Source organism: Ursus arctos, unplaced genomic scaffold, assembly GCF_023065955.2.
Source record: "Ursus arctos isolate Adak ecotype North America unplaced genomic scaffold, UrsArc2.0 scaffold_21, whole genome shotgun sequence".
Lineage (NCBI taxonomy): Eukaryota > Metazoa > Chordata > Mammalia > Carnivora > Ursidae > Ursus > Ursus arctos.
In genome coordinates this window covers 30,885,128-30,903,984 of record NW_026622886.1, presented here as the reverse complement: position 1 = coordinate 30,903,984, position 18,857 = coordinate 30,885,128, and the positions used below count along the sequence as shown (strand labels likewise).

The window sequence follows — 18,857 nt, the reverse complement described above, 5'->3', positions numbered from 1 at the left end:
TCATGACTTTGGTTTATACCCCATTAAAATTAAGTATGGTCAGAAAGAATGTATTATTTGTAACTGAGCCTGAAGATTAATTAATACACACATTTAGAATAAAATGTTTAATTCTTCTCCTCAAAAATGAGAGTTTCTTTTTTTTTTTTTTTAATACTTTGCCTGATTCCTCGAGCTAATGATGGACACTACTCTTTAATACAACACTCATTCCTGGAGGTGGAACCCTTTGGACGTGCAGCCGGGGCCAAACTCCGTCGACGGAATCTTCTGCAGCTTGTGCATTTCTGGTTCTCATCATTTGGGACAGGGTTTCCTTACATGGGAACTTGACCTTTCAATTGCTTGAAGGAAGCTAACCTTTGCTCTCAGGGTAGTTTGAGATGTGAAAGCCTGTCTTTCTTTCACAGCACACATAATGAAATGAACTAGATAGAGACTTGACGGGCTTTATTCTTTAGCTCATCAAGACAAGAAGCCCAGGGTTCTGTTTGAATTAATAATGGTTACAGTTAGTCCAAGCTAAATCTTGACATATTATGTTTATAAGAACTGATGCGTGCCAGAAGATAACTTATTTTTTTGCCCTTCAGGTTCTTGTCCTCGTGAATGCCTTAATGGGGCTTTCTGTTCTAAGACTGGTACATGTGACTGTCAAATATTCCAGGCACTTGGGACACGGTGCCAGATTGGTAAGTTTCAGGGGTACTTATGAGAATTATAAATCAAGGAGAACTTTAAGGTGTAATTGGCTATATCACTGTTCATGCACTGGGAGTTGGGGCAATCGTCTTATGTATTAACTGGAGTGTCCATAATTCATTCCTATAATTTAGAAACAACGTAAAAGAAAATGCACATGTCCGCTTTCCCTTCTCACTGATCTCTACTACTTCCTCAAGTGTTTTTTCCACTTCCTGGATGGACGTCCTGGATATTAGTCCCTTAAACCCAGGTTCTTATTCATTTCTGTTTTTGCTTTATAAATTAAATTTGATATTTGGAGCCACTCATTCTGTTTGACTTTGAATTAATTGAACATTCTGTACATAAAATCGAAACAGTTTTGAGAGCTCTTCAAAGGCAGAGGGTTCTTTAAAAATATTTTTATCCACGGTGTCTAGGATAGGCTTCCACATCAATACGGATAAATATTAATTTGTTTAATAAGTATTTATGGAATCTCTACTAAATCCCAGGCCTGGGCATTGGGGATACAATAGTGAATAATATAGACATATTTCTGCCCTCCTGGAGGTTACAGTCTAGAGGAAGGGGCCAATGCAAAAGGGATACACAATAATTATACTTGTAACACATACTATAAAGGAAAGTACAAGATTCTATGAAAATCTGCAGTGGAAATACTATCAGAGAAGACTGAATAATGAATCACTCTAATTTTTTTCCTGAAAAGGCTAAAGTTGGTCAAGGCTAATAAATTTAGGTAAAATTACAGAGAAAAGACACAATGATTGTGCCTTATCTCTGTGCTCCCTATAGTGTGCATTAAGATGTTTTACATTGAGTGTTCAGTAAAGTTCATTGATTTCCATATTATTCTAAAGAGAAGGGTCTAGAAAATAAAAAAATGGAATAGAGGGTTATCCACAAGGGAAGAAGAGAGGTAGTCATGAAGACAATAGGAGATAAAGTTGTATGATTTAAGATGAATAGTGCTTGAAATTTGGCCAGTTTAAGGCTATGAATTACTAAATTCCAGCATACTTTGGATGACTAATGCTCCCCATCCCAAGGTCTCAGACATATAAACATGATCTTTCTTTTGTCAGTGGTTATTTTTCTCTGTGGACACTATTAAGATATTTTTGAAAGAATTGCAGAGTCTGGAACACTCTAGTGCTGCTTATGCAAATTTTGAGGGCAATCAGTGGTGACATTTCTTTCTTTTCTGAGCCATTGTGTTCGTTTTATCACTATTAGCTTCTTTTACTGTATAATTTTCCTTACTAGTCTCTTCTTCCAGTCTTCCTTTGGAAGCAAAATTTAAGGAAGTTTCTAACATAAAACCTTTCTTCAAAACAACTTGGAGACCATGTTTTCCTTTAGGAGAGTTTAATAGTTTTGAGAGCAACTCATAATTTTATGTTAGTTATTTCTTTCTGTGATATTGACCACTAAAGAAGAAAATATTTATTTTAATGAAAGTTAGAATCACCTGCCATCACTGAACCTTGCCAGAAACAGGGTATAATTTCTTTTATTCTACTAAATATTATCCTATTTCTTTTCAGTGCCAAACATGGGCAATGGCAGAGATGGGATTTGCAAAACCTGGGGACAGTACCACTTTGAAACTTTTGATGGCATTTACTATTATTTCCCAGGAAACTGTTCTTACATTTTTGCAAAGGACTGTGGTAATTTGGAGCCTCGGTACACTGTATGGGTAGGTGATCCTAGGGCATAATTAACTTAAAGATTTTTTTCTTAACAAAGTCTGTATTTTTAAAGGACTGGACAAATGATGGAAAATATATAATAATCATAGCACGAATACTTGGGTCTTTGACTGGGGAAAGGGAAAGATTGGTTCTTAATGGGATGAACCCAATTTGTAGCTAAAATGAGTCTATTCTATTGAGATGGAGCTGTGGACTGGGAGAAGAAGGGTTTGGATCCATGTGGGAGAGAGTTACAAGCAATGCAGAATGTCTGTATCACAGATGTCATAATCCCAACTCCAGCTGATATCCTCATTCTTCAGATTTTATTCAAGCATTTTGAAGAGGGAGTGGGTTTGGGCGTTAATCAAATTGCTCATACACATTTCCTTCCTGACACTACCATTGTGATGTACCCCTGGATTAATATTTTTTTAAGGCACCCCTTAGTGTGAATCAGAGGCTGGCCTTCAGGAAACAGAGCACAGTAGTAAGGCCCGAGGACATAGAGACAGGCAGCTACTTACTAGGTTGGTTCATACTACATAATTGAGCTCAGAAAGTTAGTGTTTAGCTGAATTCTTGATTTGGAAGAATTCTTAAGAGAACTCTCGGAATGCAAGCTGCAGAGTGGCTCTACTGGAAATACAGTGAGGGAGCTCTTTCCCTGTCTCACTCTCTTCCCCTGACTTTCTAGCTATCTCCAATCAGTCAGGAACGGCCATGCTATCCTGTTCAGAAGCTAGAACTCACTCTGTAAGCATCATTTGTTTGAACCTCTGTTTTCTTTTTCCCTTCTAACTTAAATTGGAGTTGCCTAAATTCTCCTCTCGTAGGTGGTGCAAATCTTAAAAACTAGGCCTAGGAGCTTTTTAAGAGCAACAAAGGCCTTGTGACCCAGAAAGAAAATGAGGTCTATTGAAAATTAACTTATGGGGCAGAAGGATAAAAAATCCTCTGTCTCTTTAGATGGGGACGTTAGTGTCATGCACCTTCAGTCTTTACAGGGCTCCTGCTTTCAGCCCCTTGTTGTCTGTTACTCCTCTGCTCTCTCGCTGGGTTTATCACTCAAACACCTTCTGACTCCCTCATTGAAATGTTCTTGTCTGGGGTCTCAACCTTCTGAAGAATAAAGTGTCAATGAGATAATCTATCCTTTGATAATAGCACACAATGCTGAACTGTGCTCCCAGAGCTAATTTTGTTTCTACTTGGCTCTGTTTTGGCTGGTGGAATTTTCTTTCTAGGCAACAATCCATTTGCTTTAAATGTCATCTTTCCCCTGATTATAGAAGTAGTTCACTTTTCTTTTCTTTTCTTTCTTTCTTTTTTTTTTTTGAATATTTTATTTATTTATTAGAGAGAGAGAGAGAGAGAGAGAGAGAGAACACAAGCTGGGTGTGTGTGGAGGGGACAGAGAGAAAGGTAGAAGTAGACTCCCTGCAGAGCTGGGAGCCTGATGGGGGGCTTGATCCCAGGACCCTGTGATCATGACCTGAGCCCAAGGCAAACACTTAACTGACTGAGCCACCCAGGCACCCCAAAGTAGTTTACTTTTCTTGTAGAAAATTTGAAAATTTCAGAGAAGTTTAAAAAAATAGCATTAGAGCTACTGCTATATAGACAGCAGTCGGACATTTGGGCTCTCTCCATACTTTGGCTGCTGTAGGTGATGCTGCTAGAAACATCAGGTGCCTGGATCCCTTTGAATCTGTATGTTTGTATCCTTTGGGTAAATACTTAGTAGTGTAATTTCTGGGTCATAGGGTAGTTCTATTTTTAACTCTTTGAGGAACCTCCATACTGTTTTCCAGAATATTACTCAGCCATCAAAAAGAATGAAATCTTGCCATTTGTAATGACATGGATGGAGCTAGAGAGTATAATGTTAAGCAAAATAAGTCAGAGAAAGACAAATACCACATGATTTCAGTCATATGTGGAATTTGAGAAACAAGCAGATGAACATGTGGGAAGGGGAAAAAAAGAGAGAGAGAGGGAAGCAAACCATAATAGACTCTTAAGGTTAGAGAACAAACTGAGGGTTGGTGGAGGAGGGTAGAGGATGGGCTAGATGAGTCATGGCCAAGAAAGTGGGTACTTGTCATGATGAGCACTGGGTGTTGTATGTAAGTGATGAATCATTAAATTCTACTCCTGAAACCAATATTACCATATATGTTAACTAACTAGAATTTAAATAAAAATTAACAGAAAGAGTTACCACTGCTAACAGCTTTACATATTTTCTTCTACTCTTTTTTCTCTGAATTTTAAACATGTTTATAATCTTGAAATCATACTATGTATAATTTTCTATTCCAGATTTTCACCTGGTAATTACATCAAGAACTTTCTTCCATGTCAAATATTCTTGAAAAACCAAATTTTGTTAGCTGTGTTTGTTCCAGTTTATGGAATATTCAAATTCTTTACTTATGCCCTGTTTTAGAAATTTAGATTTTAAAAAATATTTTCAGTCTTTTAATAGACATGTTGATCAACATCTTTATGCATATGTCCTTTTTGTATTCTTGATCATTTTCTTTTTCTTTTTAAATTTCATTTTACTTTTATAAAAATAAAACATGTACATAGTTTTAAAAATTCATCTAAGGCATGTGAAGCAAAAATGTAGCCCCTGCTTGCCTTTATTCCCAACCCTGGGTGAGATCTGGCTCCCAAAGGCAATTACTTCAACTCTTTCAGCTGTTTCTTCTGGCTTTTATATCTTGTGCCAAAATACGCTGTTATTTCTTTACCTTTCAAAGTTAAGCCTTACTTGATCATTTCCTACTATGGAAGGTGGAATCATCTTTGTTATATCACCCTTCTTGCCCCTAACACACACACACACCCACACACACACACACACACCCACACACCCACACACATTTTCCTTCCGTCCTCTTTACAGAGCTGTATCACTATCTTAGGTTAAATGATATGTGGTTTAATATTGTCATTTACATATTATATATATATGTGTGTGTATATATATATATGAATTCATATAAATATTGTTTAGAGATGAGCCCAATAATTTATTATGATTTTATTTCTCTTCTTTTGCATTTGTATAGAGTTAGCTATTATCCCATTTTTTGTTTGCAACATTTTCTATACTCCAATAACTAATTTTTTTCTTCAAACTCTCTAGCTCCATAAATTTCTTCTCAATATGGTCAGATAGTTATACTTTAATTTTGAATCTTTGAAATTAACTTTGAAATAGAATAAGAGAATCTAACATTCTTCTTCCTTCTCTTCTTGTTTTCTTTATTCTCCTCTTTCCTTTTCTTTTCCTTCCTTCCTTCCTTCCTTCCTTCCTTCCTTCCTTCCTTCCTTCCTTCCTTCCTTCCCTCCAGTAAACTAATTTTCCCATCCAGTTCTGAGATGTAATCTTTGTCTTCCCTAAAATATTATTTTATTTTTAGAGCAATTTTATTTTTAGAGAGGTTATTAGTCACTTTTGCAACCTTTAAGTATTGCATTGTGTAGAGCTCCATTTCATGAGTCTCTAACATGACATAGACATGAAAACTACAAATGTGTTTCTTTGGTGTGCTCTACTGTCTTCTTGTCAGAGCTAGTTTTTTTCCAGTACATACCATGTATCTTTAGAATAATAAGTCAGTCAAAGAAAGACAAATACCATATGATTGCATTCATATGTGGAATTTAAGAAACAGAACAGACGAACATGGGGAAGGGAAAGAAAAATAAGATAAAGACAGAGAGGGGGCAAACCATAAGAGACTCTTAACTATAGGGAACAAACTGAGGATTGCTGGAGGGGAGTTGAGTGGGGGGATGGGGTAACTGGGTGATGGACATTAAGGATGGCCCTTGAAGTCATGAGAACTGGGTGTTGTGTGCAACTGATGAAATCACTAAATTCTACTCCTGAAACCAATACTACACTATATGTGAACTAACTTGAATTTAAATAAAATCTTGAAAGAAAAAAAAAGAATATTGACACAGCATGTAAAGATTCAGTTCATTTAAAAAATATGCTGAATTATCTTGTACTTTATAAAGTTAATTTTGTTGTCCAATTTCTGTGGTAAACCTATTTTTTCTCTTGAAAATCCTAAATGTGGCTGTAATCTTGTAAAGTGGCATAGGTCTAAGGGTGCTGTAGAACTGTGGACAGGCATTGTGACATTGGTAACTCAAATGAAGGCCTATATATCTGTTGTTGGTTCCCATGCTTTCTTTTTTTTCCCCCTTCAAGGTTCATAATAGCCCTAAGTGCCGTGGTTCAGTGTATTCCTGTTATCGGTCAATCAGCTTGTTCTTTTCAGACCAAGAGGAAATTCGAATTTATGGGCATGAAATAAAAAAGGATGGAATCAGGTAAGATATGATCAATGATATAATGAAAATAACACCATGGGTTGATAGAATTTCCAAACATCTCATGCTTGGAATTGAATTGTGGGGAGTAGGAAGAGAGGATTTCTTTCAAACAATAACCTTAAAGTTATATCATACAGACACTAAAACTTTAGCAAACTCCAAGGCTAGTCAGGTGACCAGAATCTAACCAGTTTAACCTCCCTAATGTTTGTGCAGGATACACTTATGTTTGCACAGGTACAGATGAGATTATCACATCTTTTTCTAAGAAGATTCAGGAAAAATCTTCATAGTTCAACTCTTCAATTATTCTTGCCCTCTTTCTTAAACCTTTTCTTCTCTTTCCTCTTCCTTCCTTCCTTCCTTCCTTCCTTCCTTCCTTCCTTCCTTCCTTCCATCTTTCCTTCCTTCCTTCCTTCCATCTTTCCTTCCTTCCTTCCTTCCTTCCTGAACTTAAAATAAAACTAACTTAAATAAAAGCAACTTAAAATAAAACTTAATCTTTGGAAATCTTTTCCAAATGTGTATGAATGAGGTTTGGGTGTCACTTGAGACTTTTCCTTAGTGTTCTGACAAAGATTCAGAGCCAATATATAACTGGCCTTCTTGAATAGATCAGAGAGAGACCCAGTTTTGCCTTCCTAGCTACCAAGAATAAGACCTGAGAGTTTGGGGGAGGGGAATGTTTATTAGTTTGAAGAAAGGTTTTATGCATGTAAGTAGGAATACTGTGGAATAACCCATCTTCCAATCTAGTTATAGAATTACTCAATTTTAAAGATTTCTTGGCTAAGTTATGCCAGAAAAAGTAAATTGTGGGATGGAACAATTCTATCATTTAGAATTCATTTGAACCTCCGGGATTCTTCCCAGCACCATGGCCTTACCAACCTATGTACTTTTTCCTCAGTTTAAATTCCTGAAGAGGCAGCAGGTGATAGCATAAAGGGTTTTGGATGAAGCACCAGGCAGCCAGGCACTGACCTGGGCTTTGTCACAGTCAGGGGACCCCAAGCAGTCTCTCACCTCTCTCAGGCTTATTTTCTTGATCATTTGGGTTCTATACTTCTCATTTTCTTAGAAAAGAAAGCTGAGCCTTTTGAATGGGACAATAATGCAATTGCATATGTATTTCTTGGAGCTGAATTTAAATAGTGATTTAGAATTCCTTATATGGGATTTGAGGTAACATAATGGGCCCTTTAAAAAATTATTATGGGGGCGCCTGGGTGGCGCAGTTGTTAAGCGTCTGCCTTCTGCTCAGGGCGTGATCCCTGCGTTCTGGGATCAGCCCCTCATCGGGCTCCTCCGCTATGAGCCTGCTTCTTCCTCTCCCACTCCCCCTGCTTGTGTTCCCTCTCTCGCTGGCTGTCTCTCTCTGTCAAATAAATAAATAAAATCTTTAAAAAAAAATAAATAAAAAATTATCATGTTTTATAAAACGAAAATGACATTCAAGTAGATTTTCGGGAATGTTAACTCTTTGTTAAATCTCAGAGAAAATATTTCTTTGAGGATTTCCATTTATGTGATGGATTCCATTTGTATGATTTGTGTAATGGAAAGAGGATGGTTTTCTTATTATTCAGCTAAGTTGCTTATAATAATGCTGCACCTGGCCTAGGGCCTAACTCAAAGCAGGTGTTAGAGAAATATTTGCCAAAATCAAATCAAATCAAATCAAACGTGCAAGGCTCTGCAAATTGCACCTTACCTCTCTGGACTTTGGTTCTTTCACCTGTGAGATGAAGGGTTTGGTACATATGAACCCATGAATAATTTCCAGCATTAATTTGTATATTCATTTTAGTTTGCATTGTGAATGTTTCCCGGCTAGGTTACATGGAGTTTTTCTTATATTTATGGGAGAAAACCTAATTTTTACTATTATCCCCCATCTCTACTGGTATCTTTTTATGTTATACACAGCTGAATAATCACAGTTAGGCATCCTTTATTTTCACAAATTGTGTATTTCATCAAATTTGCTGTGAAAGAATCAAATGACAAAGGACCAAACCAAAAAATAGCCACAGCAGAACAACTGCATCTCCATACATTTACTAGCTAGCCTGTAGCGAAGAACTACCTTTAAAAAACATGATTTACTTTTTTCAAGTATAGCTTTTATAAACTTGCAAATTTAAATGATATTACTCAGACTGACTTTTACTGTGAATTTAATATGAATTTCACATGCTTATAATTTTTAATAAGAATAGATTATGGTAGTAGTTCACTAGAGACATATTTATCCTCCAGTGCAAAGTTCAGTTATTTTTCTATTCTTATAACTAATTCTCCTTAAAAAATTACCAGCAAACAGCTCTGTACGAGTCGTTGCACGTATTTTGAATTGTTTCTTTGGGGACTATCACTTTGTTAATGAGTATGTTTGATTTTATAGTTTTTGTTCCATAGAACATGCTCTTTCTGGAAAGGAACTCACTAATTTGAAGTTTTTGAGAGAAATGTATGAATATACCAAGTAGCCCCCTCCTCACTCATATTATAGTTTATACGTTTCATTTAGCATGGCTATTTTAGTAAAAATGATTTTTTCCCTTCCATTTTCTTAATTATTAGCACCTGTTCTTTTCTGTAATACTCATGGATAGAAGGACATCAGTGACCTTTCAAAAGTATTTTAGGCGACTTACTGTGCTTTTAAAATGTCCAACTGCTTAGTTTTCTTCAATGCTCTCATTTTCCCACTTCCTTTCTATGTGTCCGTGTTTGTGAAAAGTAGAAAGGCTAGACATTGGATCAGGAGTTTAAATATTCAGTGTGACTCTTGTTTAAATAGGCCTAATTATATCCAGTTTAAAAAATATGAATATAACCCCTATGCAATACTCTATGACAAAGTATTTTATATTCCTAATAATGTACTTTGCAGCATTAAAAACCTAAATTATAATTAATCATGCCCAGTAATTTTTCTTTTGGAAAACAATGACTTCTACCAAGGTGACATTTTGGGGATAGATGCTCCTATTTTCTTACAACCAAGTTTAAAACAAAATTAAACAAAATCAGAACTCAGTGTGTTTAGGTATATTCACCACTGTTTCTTCTTACTTCAAAATCATTGACCAGCATTAGATTATCTTGTACTCTCTAGATAAAAATAAATACACTTAAGCTGTCATTATTCTAAATAGACAAGGTTGTTTTCCAGATTTATAAAATCATTGATATTTAGCAGAAATGTATTTTTCATTGGTTGGAAAAGGCATCCAATTATATGTAGAAAATCTTTACCAGTGGGGGAAACAGGTACCATTTTTTGTTGTCTTTTTATTTCAATTTTGAATTTTTCCAAAATGTTGAGATTTCCTGAAAGATGGTTTCTTGGGAAATCTAGCTGTATAGTTTGTTCAATAATTTAGAATAATAATGATCTTTTATTTAATTCTCAGTCACTTCAAGAAAGAAACTGATCATCTGTAATGAATTCTTCATCATAATTCTTAAATTGCCTTTGTTCTATTTTTCAAGTTTAATGTTGCCTCAGACTATTGGGCAGGTTTTCATTGAGAAACTAGCTGACTATATTCTGGTGAAAACAACCTTTGGTTTTTCATTGGCTTGGGATGGAATATCTGGAATTTACCTCAAACTGTCTCAGGAGCATAAAGGGAAATCGTGTGGTTTATGTGGAAACTACAATGGCATTCAATCTGATGATTTCATCATTCAACAAGGTAAGTGAGTGGAGTGAAAGAAATGTGTGGTACTTCTGAGGTCTTCTTTCCTTCACTGATCAAGCTATTTGTATCCAGAAGGGTGCAACTTATCCTAGGTTGGGTAAAATTGATAGCTATCACTTGCCTGCTATAGCGATTTTAAGTGAAGATTGAAGAGAAAAATGTTTGTGTCATTCTTAAAAACCACAAGCTAATTTACAGTTGGTGAATTAAGATACAAGTCTTACTCATGTAGCAAATATTCAATGAGCATTGAGTTTGTGTCCAGTGCTGTTGTAGGAGCTTGGGATACATCAGTGAACAAAGCAAAGACTCCTCACTTTTCTGGGCTTATGTTTTAGTGATTCACACCCATTTGAGACAAACTTATCTACTTGTAGAAAAAAGATATTTTGCATTCAGTCTTCATGGGAATGAATTCATTGACTACCAAATAATGGTTTTGTAAATATAATAATGTGAACAGAACTTATAAAAGTTGAATAAGAACTTGGAAAGTTTTTTAGTCATGTATAATGACGCACATATCATCATTTATCTATTCATTCTGTCATGAAACTAATCTTAGTGAGCCACTAAAAACGGGTTCTGTTTCAATTTAGATACTAGTATGCAGTGGCAATGGAATAAGAGAATGACAAGATACAGATATGATTTAGGTCCATGCTTCAAGGTGCAATAAAGAAGAGTACTGTTCTTAATACGAGCACACGAGACTGTGACTCTCGTTCCAACTCTTACATGTTGTATAACTTGAGGCAACTCATTTAATCTCTCTGATGCTCAATTTTTTAGCTGTCAAATAGAGATATAATCGTTCTCACAGTATTGTCAGTAATAATAATAATAATAAATACCTTGATACTATTTACAGTAACAGTTAATATGAACCTGTAGCTATATTATTCCCAACCCTTACACCATCCTGGAAGGTGACTGGTATTTTCTTAATTGTACAATGAGGACACGAGCTCATGTGCCCAACGTAACACAGCTTGTAAATGGTATTGCCAGGGGTGGGTTATAGATCTGACTGGCTTCCAATCCCATGCTTAGATAAATGTATGAGAAACTGAATTTTAACCTGTAAAAGTGCTATGTCAAATTTTTGTTTTATAGTATAAAATTCATAGAGAAGTGTCATGCGTATGTTATATTTTAAGAGACAGTGAAAGTCCTACTTAGAGTGTGGGTTCTGGAGTCAGACTGTGGGGTTCAAATTCCGCTTTGCCACATATTAAACTTCCTAAGCTTAATGACATAATCATAGTATGGAGTTGCAAGGATTGAATGAGATAATCCATATAAAATATTTAATCCAGTGTCTGACACATAGTTAATGCTGAATATGTTTTAGCTAATTTATAATCATCTCCAAGTATTCTCAATAACCCTAGAATGGAGCTAACAGGAAAACATTTGACTAAAGACATTGCTTTAAGAGGTCTTTGTTAAAATGCAAACATTTTACCCAGTGCATAATGCATCATCAAGATTAGTTTACTGGCACTGAGAGTAAAGAACAGGTTTCAAGCAGTCGATTTTCCTTCTACATAAAATAAAGATAATAGTAATGACACTGAGAACTTCTAGCCTTTGAGGATCGAATGAGAAAATGCAAGTGGAAGTGTTCAAAGGTCTGTCAGCACCATACAGATGCACAGTATTGAGATCATCATGAACAAGTGTTGTGTATCCAGTGGGATATTTAGAATGAAAGGATTCACAAACTTGTAATCTTGAGACTATATTAGGAAGTAGGGTTTTGGACTCGGGTGGCCCAATGAGATGGTCAATCAATTTCTTTTTCTTCAGTATCTAAGCTTCATGAAAAAAATAATATTCAATTCAGTTCTCAGTGTTCGAGTTAGAAAAGACAGCTGTGGGCAACTTCTCCCAGGATGTCTGGGGAGCATGGTACAGAGGTGAGGATAGAGTATAGCATCTGCTCTTGCTAGAGGCAGAGGGACTCAACTAAGGATTTGAATTAAGGGTCAGACAGACTTTAATAACCTGGAACATAAAATGGTTGCTCTCAGAGAGATAACTGGGCAGCATGCAGAAGAGTGTTAGCAGATTCTAGGTGGGAGAAGACCAGCGGGAGGCAAGGGGACTGAATTATGGCTGAATTGGCAGAAGGCAAGAAGGACACGGGAAAGTAGGTAGGAAGAGCCTAAAGAGAGATTTTTCATAGTTTAATTTGGTGCACAGTGTAAAGCAGAGTAATAGGAAAAAAAAAAACCCCAAACACAATAACTTATAAGGATGTGACTAAAACCTGCCCTCTGATTTTCTCCCATTCCGTAATAATGCAAGAAAATTAGCTGTATTTCCTTTAGCTTTAACGTGCTTAGTATTTTTTTTTGAAACTCAGCCTGTCCTTTGCTGATTAGATAAAACTTTAGAGGCACTGAGGTAGTTTGATTGAAAGCCATTGAATGCATAGTTTCTTAACAGTGATTAAAATTGTATTTCTATACGCAACTAATGAATCATCGAACTTTACATCAGAAACCAGGGATGTACTGTATGGTGACTAATATAATATAATAAAAAAACATTAAAAAATTAAAAAAATAAAATACTTAATTTCAGCTCTTCAAAAAAAATTGTATTTCTCCCTGCATTTCTACTATCCTTCAGGGATGACTTCACAAAGAAATGAGGCTTTTCAGAATTTCTGTGGATATAGAAATATTTTAATTGATTGCCTAGTTGAGATTCCAGTTCCATAATTCATGTTTAGAGCTAGCTACACATCAAAATAGTTGCCCTGGCTTACTCTTGTTTTTCCCAATGTAGTAATTAATAATGCCTCATTTTCACTCTTAGAAAGTGTTCCCATATGTACAAGAAATTACTTTACTTGTAGCATATATTATATGAAACATTTTAAATTTAATTTTGCAGGCTTCCAGACAACCAATTGATATGGATTAAAGTCTCATAATAACCAACTTTTGTGACTCTTTTATTAATGTGTTGTCATAAAAATAGCTAAGTGTGTGATTATAAACTGGAATTAAAGTGAGCTCTAAGGGACTGTCCAGGTTGTTTAGTTACATTACAATTTGTGCATAGCTCTTGCAATCAGTGGGCCTTTGGATAATATTTTCTGTCCTATAGACTTTTCAAAAATGATGATGTTTTGAAATGAAATGTGGCACTAAATTTACCTAAAAGTACCATCGGCGGTGCCTGGGTGGCTCAGCTGGTAGAGCATCTGACTCCTGGTTTCAGCTCAGGTCAGGATCTCAGGGTTGTGAGATTTAGCCCCAAGTCAGCTCCCCACTCAGCAGGGAGGCTGCTTGAGATTCTCTCTCCCTCCCCACTCCCAGCTATCCCTCAGGAGCATGAGAATGGGCTCCCTCTCTTAAAAAAAAAAAAAAGAACATCAGCTTTTCCTGTTTAAAAAAAGTATATTAGGGGCACTTGGGTGGCTCAGTCAGTTGAACATTAGACTCTTGGTTTCAGCTCAGGTTTGAGTTGAGCACCTAACTCTTTGTTTTTTTTTTTTTAAGATTTTATTTATTTATTTGACAGAGATAGAGACAGCCAGCAAGAGAGGGAACACAAGCAGGGGGAGTGGGAGAGGAAGAAGCAGGCTCATAGCGGAGGAGCCTGATGTGGGGCTCGATCCCATAACGCCGGGATCACACCCTGAGCCAAAGGCAGACGCTTAACCGCTGTGCCACCCAGGCACCCCTGAGCACCTAACTCTTGATTTCAGCTCTTTCTAGTCAGTTTCTAGTCAGTCGAGCATCCAACTCTTGGTTTCAGCTCTTTCAAGCAGGAGTAAACCAGGGCTTCTATTTTGATGTGTAGCTAGCTATAAACATGAATTATGGAACCAGAATCTTGACTAGACAATCAATTAAAATCTCAGGGATCTAGCATAGACTGGGGCTCTGTACTCGGTGGGGCGTCAGGTGGAGAGTCTCCCTCCCTCTCCCTTTGCCCATCCCCCTGCTCACACTCGCTCTCTTTCTCTCCCTCTCTCTCAGATAAACAAATAAATATTTTTTAAACAAGTGTATCAGACCAGGCCGATGCTTGGTGTAGTGTGTAACATTTCCAACAATATCAGAGTTAATGAAGTGGGCCAAACTTGAAAGCTTTAGGATTCTAATAATCCACTTACATTGTGCAACCCCCCTTTTGTTCATTCATTCACTTAACAAATGTAATTTGATCACCTACTACATGCCAGATACAAAACTAGGGATAAGCAACAGGGGCAGCTTTGACAAACTGTTGCCCTGTATGAAGAAGACAAAAGAAATAGAGACAAATTAAAATATAATTTTTGTGAGCAATAGCAGCTAAGAAAAAAAGAATTTGAGAAAGGAGATTAAGAGCATTAGAAGCGTATCTGTTTGGTGGTAGTCCAGGTCATGTGACAGAGACGACGTCTCTGAGGAGGTTCTATTAAGCAGACACCTAGATGAAGCAAGGGCCAAGGAAAGACTGGAGGGGATTTTGAAAGATGGGGAGCAAAAGCAAGAGCAATGTGGGAATGAGCCTGAGTTGAGAACAGTATAACGCCAGTATGACTGGAGTAGACTGAGCAGGGATAAGAGTAGAGGATACAGAGGGGTAGGTGGGGGAGAGGTGGGTGAAGGAGGTGAGGAGTGAGAAGAGGGCAGGGGCCAGATCAAAAAAGTCTTCCAGGCCACAGTAAAGTTTGGGACCTTACACTAAGAGAGTGAAGCATTCTTGTAGATGAACTCCCACAATCTCCCCAACAATTGGTATTAACGAGCAGGCATGTTCGTATCTTGAAGATACCAAGAGAGAGCATGGTCAAACGTTTGGCTTGAGATTGCTCATTCTCGGGGTGCAGAAGCTCGTCATCGGGGCAGGCTGCATAAACCTGAGTGGCGAGAAACCTAAAGCTCACATCTGACCGTGGTCATAGATGAAACGTCAAGATGTTGCCTTGTTGGTTCTGCTATGTCTTTGAGATTTTAGATTCAACCTTTGTCCGAATGTGGGCCAGGGTTAATTTTCATACGAGGCCCTGCACTTGTTCTCAGGCCAGGTGTTAAAACGACTTCCCCTTGATCTGAAGCAGAGAGCCCAGAATGCTCACCACCAGCCGTCAGTCTGCTGCTGCTTGCATGTAGCTCCTGAGTCCTGCCCCCGCATCATGCTGGGATAGTAGCGCGATTCTTCAACAATCTGGCCGGAGCACGTTTAGAAACACTGCTGGTCATATTCAGATGAAATGGATTCACTTCTTGGTCTTCTCTGGGTGTCTTTTCCAGTCTTTCACTGTTTGTGTGGCTGTCTTCTGAAATCTCCACAAAAGACTTTTTTTTTTTGTTTTTATTGTTGTGTACCTCAAAAATGGAACCACGATTTTAGCAAGGTTCTGACTCATGTTAAATAGAATGAGAGGGCTGTCAGAAAAATTTCATACCAAACTTTTACTTATGTTTCTTGGTTTTAGGTGTATTTTTCTCCTCTCTACAACACGCTTAGGCTAATCAGTGCTTTACTGGTGTGTATGCTGTACCATTCCCTCTCAATCCCTCCTCATTTGGCTTCACTGATGTTTGCTTTTTCTTCCCTTCAATGACAGGGACTTTTATTTGGTACTTACACTTTGTTCAATGTATTGTTTTTATGCTAAAGTAATGTTATAGTCTAATATAACTGGCAATCATTGGTAATTATAAAGGTATTCAATTTAACTTTTTGACCCGGAAGTTTATGCTGATGAAGTGTGTTTGTGTAAAGTGATGCTAATACACATATTTGTGTGTGTGTGTTTGTGTGAATAGAGGACTATACAGAAGACATTGCTATGTTTGCAAATAGTTGGTCTGTGCAAATTTCAGAGGACACCAAATGTGTACCCACACCCTCAGATTTTCCAAATCCGTGCTCCAGCGGAATGCCAGCATTTGAGGTAAATTTGATGTGAAAAGTTTGGGCATGGTGGATATAATGCACATATATTGTATTTGCATATTGAATATTAAGTACTTTTAGTGCAAACAGAACAAAATTAAACCCTGTAAAATTCAGGGGTTGTAACTGCTATGGGAATAACTTGAAGATATTTCAGAAATTGTGAATACAATGAGTTTCATGGGAGCAGTGCTCCTTGTGCAAATATGTAGAGAAATGGTGGTTAAAACTCTCCTTCCCTTTCCTGGTAAGAACGCAAGGTCCTGCCAATAGATCAGTAGAAAAAATGAGAGCACACGTGTATCATTAAATATGTCCTGCTGACTGCCATCGTCTTCCACACAGGCCATCTTCTTCAAGTGTCAGATTTTGTTGCAGTTCCCTTTTCTGAGCTGCCACGAGTACATCGATCCGTACTTGTATATTGCCAGCTGTGTTAATGATCTTTGCAAGTAAGTGAAATAATTAGTATTCGTAATTGAATTTTCTTTATCCAAAAAGAAGAGCAAACAACACTTCTGTAATGTAGCCCTCCAACAGTTCACAAAGTTTAATGGAAATGTAAAACATAAACTTGTACTAACAGCTATTAAAACTTGCTGGATAATATGTACAGACTGAATGGTTTATAGAAGCAGCATGAACAGGACATAGCAATTCTGTTTGTTTTTTTTTTTTAAGATTTTATTTATTTATTTGACAGAGAGACAGCCAGCCAGCGAGAGAGGGAACAGAAGCAGGGGGAGTGGGGGAGGAAGAAGCAGGCTCATTGCGGAGAAGCCTGATGTGGGGCTTGATCCCAGAATGCCGGGATCACGCCCTGAGCCGAAGGCAGACGCTTAACGACTGTGCCACCCAGGCGCCCCAGGACATAGCAATTCTTTTTTTTTTTTCCCTACCTGACTGAGCCCCTTCTCCTACACCCTCATGCCCTGCGGTGTGGCTGGCAGCCAGGAGGTGGGGGGTCCGCAGCCCCTCCTGTCCTGCAGAAGCTGGTGGGTAGGAGGAGGCAGTTGGGGAAGGTGGACAGCGCCCAAGGGGAGTGCGCTGCCACGGGTGGTTAGCACAGAGCACCACCTGTCCATTCAGGGACTGGGGGGCGTGGCACGGCTCATGGGGCGGGGCCACAGACTGGGTCTTATTTACATACAGCCAAGGACATAGCAATTCTTTTTTTTTTTTTTTATTTTAATGATTTTTTATTATATTATGTTAGTCACCATACAGTACATCCCCGGTTTCCGATGTAAGGCTCGATGATTCATTAGTTGTGTATAACACCCAGTGCACCATGCAATACGTGCCCTCCTTACTACCCATCACCAGCCTATCCCATTCCCCCACCCCCCTCCCCTCTGAAGTCCTCAGTTTGTTTCTCATAGTCCATAGTCTCTCATGTTTCATTCCCCCTTCTGATTACCCCCCCTTCTTTATCCCTTTCTTCCCCTACCGATCATCCTAGTTCTTATGTTCCATAGATGAGAGAAATCATATGATAGTTGTCTTTCTCTGCTTGACTTATTTCACTTAGCATTATCTCCTCCAGTGCCGTCCATGTTGTAGCAAATGTTGAGAACTCGTTCTTTCTGATAGCTGAGTAATATTCCATTGTATATATGGACCACAACTTCTTAATCCAGTCATCTGTTGAAGGGCATCTCGGCTCCTTCCACAATTTAGCTATTGTGGACATTGCTGCTATGAACATTGGGGTGCATATGGCCCTTCTCTTCACTACATCTGTATCTTTGGGGTAAATACCCAGTAGTGCAATGGCTGGATCATAGGGTAGCTCAATTTTTAACTTTTTAAGGGACCTCCACACTGTTTTCCAGAGTGGCTGTACCAACTTGCATTCCCACCAACAATGTAGGAGGGATCCCCTTTCTCCACATCCTCTCCAACAATTGTTGTTTCTTGCCTTGTCTATTTTTGCCATTCTAACTGGCGTAAGGTGGTATCTCAGTGTGGTTTTGATTTGAATTTCCTTGATGGCTAATGATTTTGAACATTTTTTCATGTGTCTCTTAGCCATTTGTATGTCTTCATTGGAAAAGTGTCTGTTCATATCTTCTGCCCATTTTTTGATTTGTTTATTTGTTTCTCGTGTATTGAGTTTGAGAAGTTCTTTGTAGATCTTGGATACCAGTCCTTTATCTGTAGTGTCATTTGCAAATATATTCTCCCATTCCGTGGGCTGCCTCTTAGTTTTTCTGACTGTTTCCTTGGCTGTGCAGAAACTTTTAATCTTGATGAAGTCCCATAAATTCATTTTATCTTTTGTTTCTCTTGCCTTTGGGGATGTGTCATGAAAAAGGTTGCTTTGGCCGATGTCGTAGAGGTTGTTGCCTATGTTCTCCTCTAGGATTTTGATGGATTCCTGTCTCACATCGAGGTCTTTCATCCATTTGGAGTTTATCTTTGTGTATGGTGTCAGATAGTGGTCAAGTTTCATTCTCTT

At 37.8% G+C, this 18,857-nt stretch overlaps 1 protein-coding gene across 1 annotated transcript in view; it reads left to right on the top strand.

The window, feature by feature from the left end:
* The window catches only part of OTOGL (otogelin like), a 127,954-nt gene that overhangs the window by 8,293 nt on the left and 100,804 nt on the right, over positions 1-18,857 (top strand). Inside the window, exons 5-10 of the mRNA XM_057316538.1 lie at positions 594-692; positions 2,256-2,410; positions 6,646-6,767; positions 10,272-10,477; positions 16,267-16,394; positions 16,742-16,848. Coding sequence (XP_057172521.1) covers positions 594-692; positions 2,256-2,410; positions 6,646-6,767; positions 10,272-10,477; positions 16,267-16,394; positions 16,742-16,848 — 817 coding nt within the window. The remainder of the gene's footprint in view (positions 1-593; positions 693-2,255; positions 2,411-6,645; positions 6,768-10,271; positions 10,478-16,266; positions 16,395-16,741; positions 16,849-18,857) is intronic.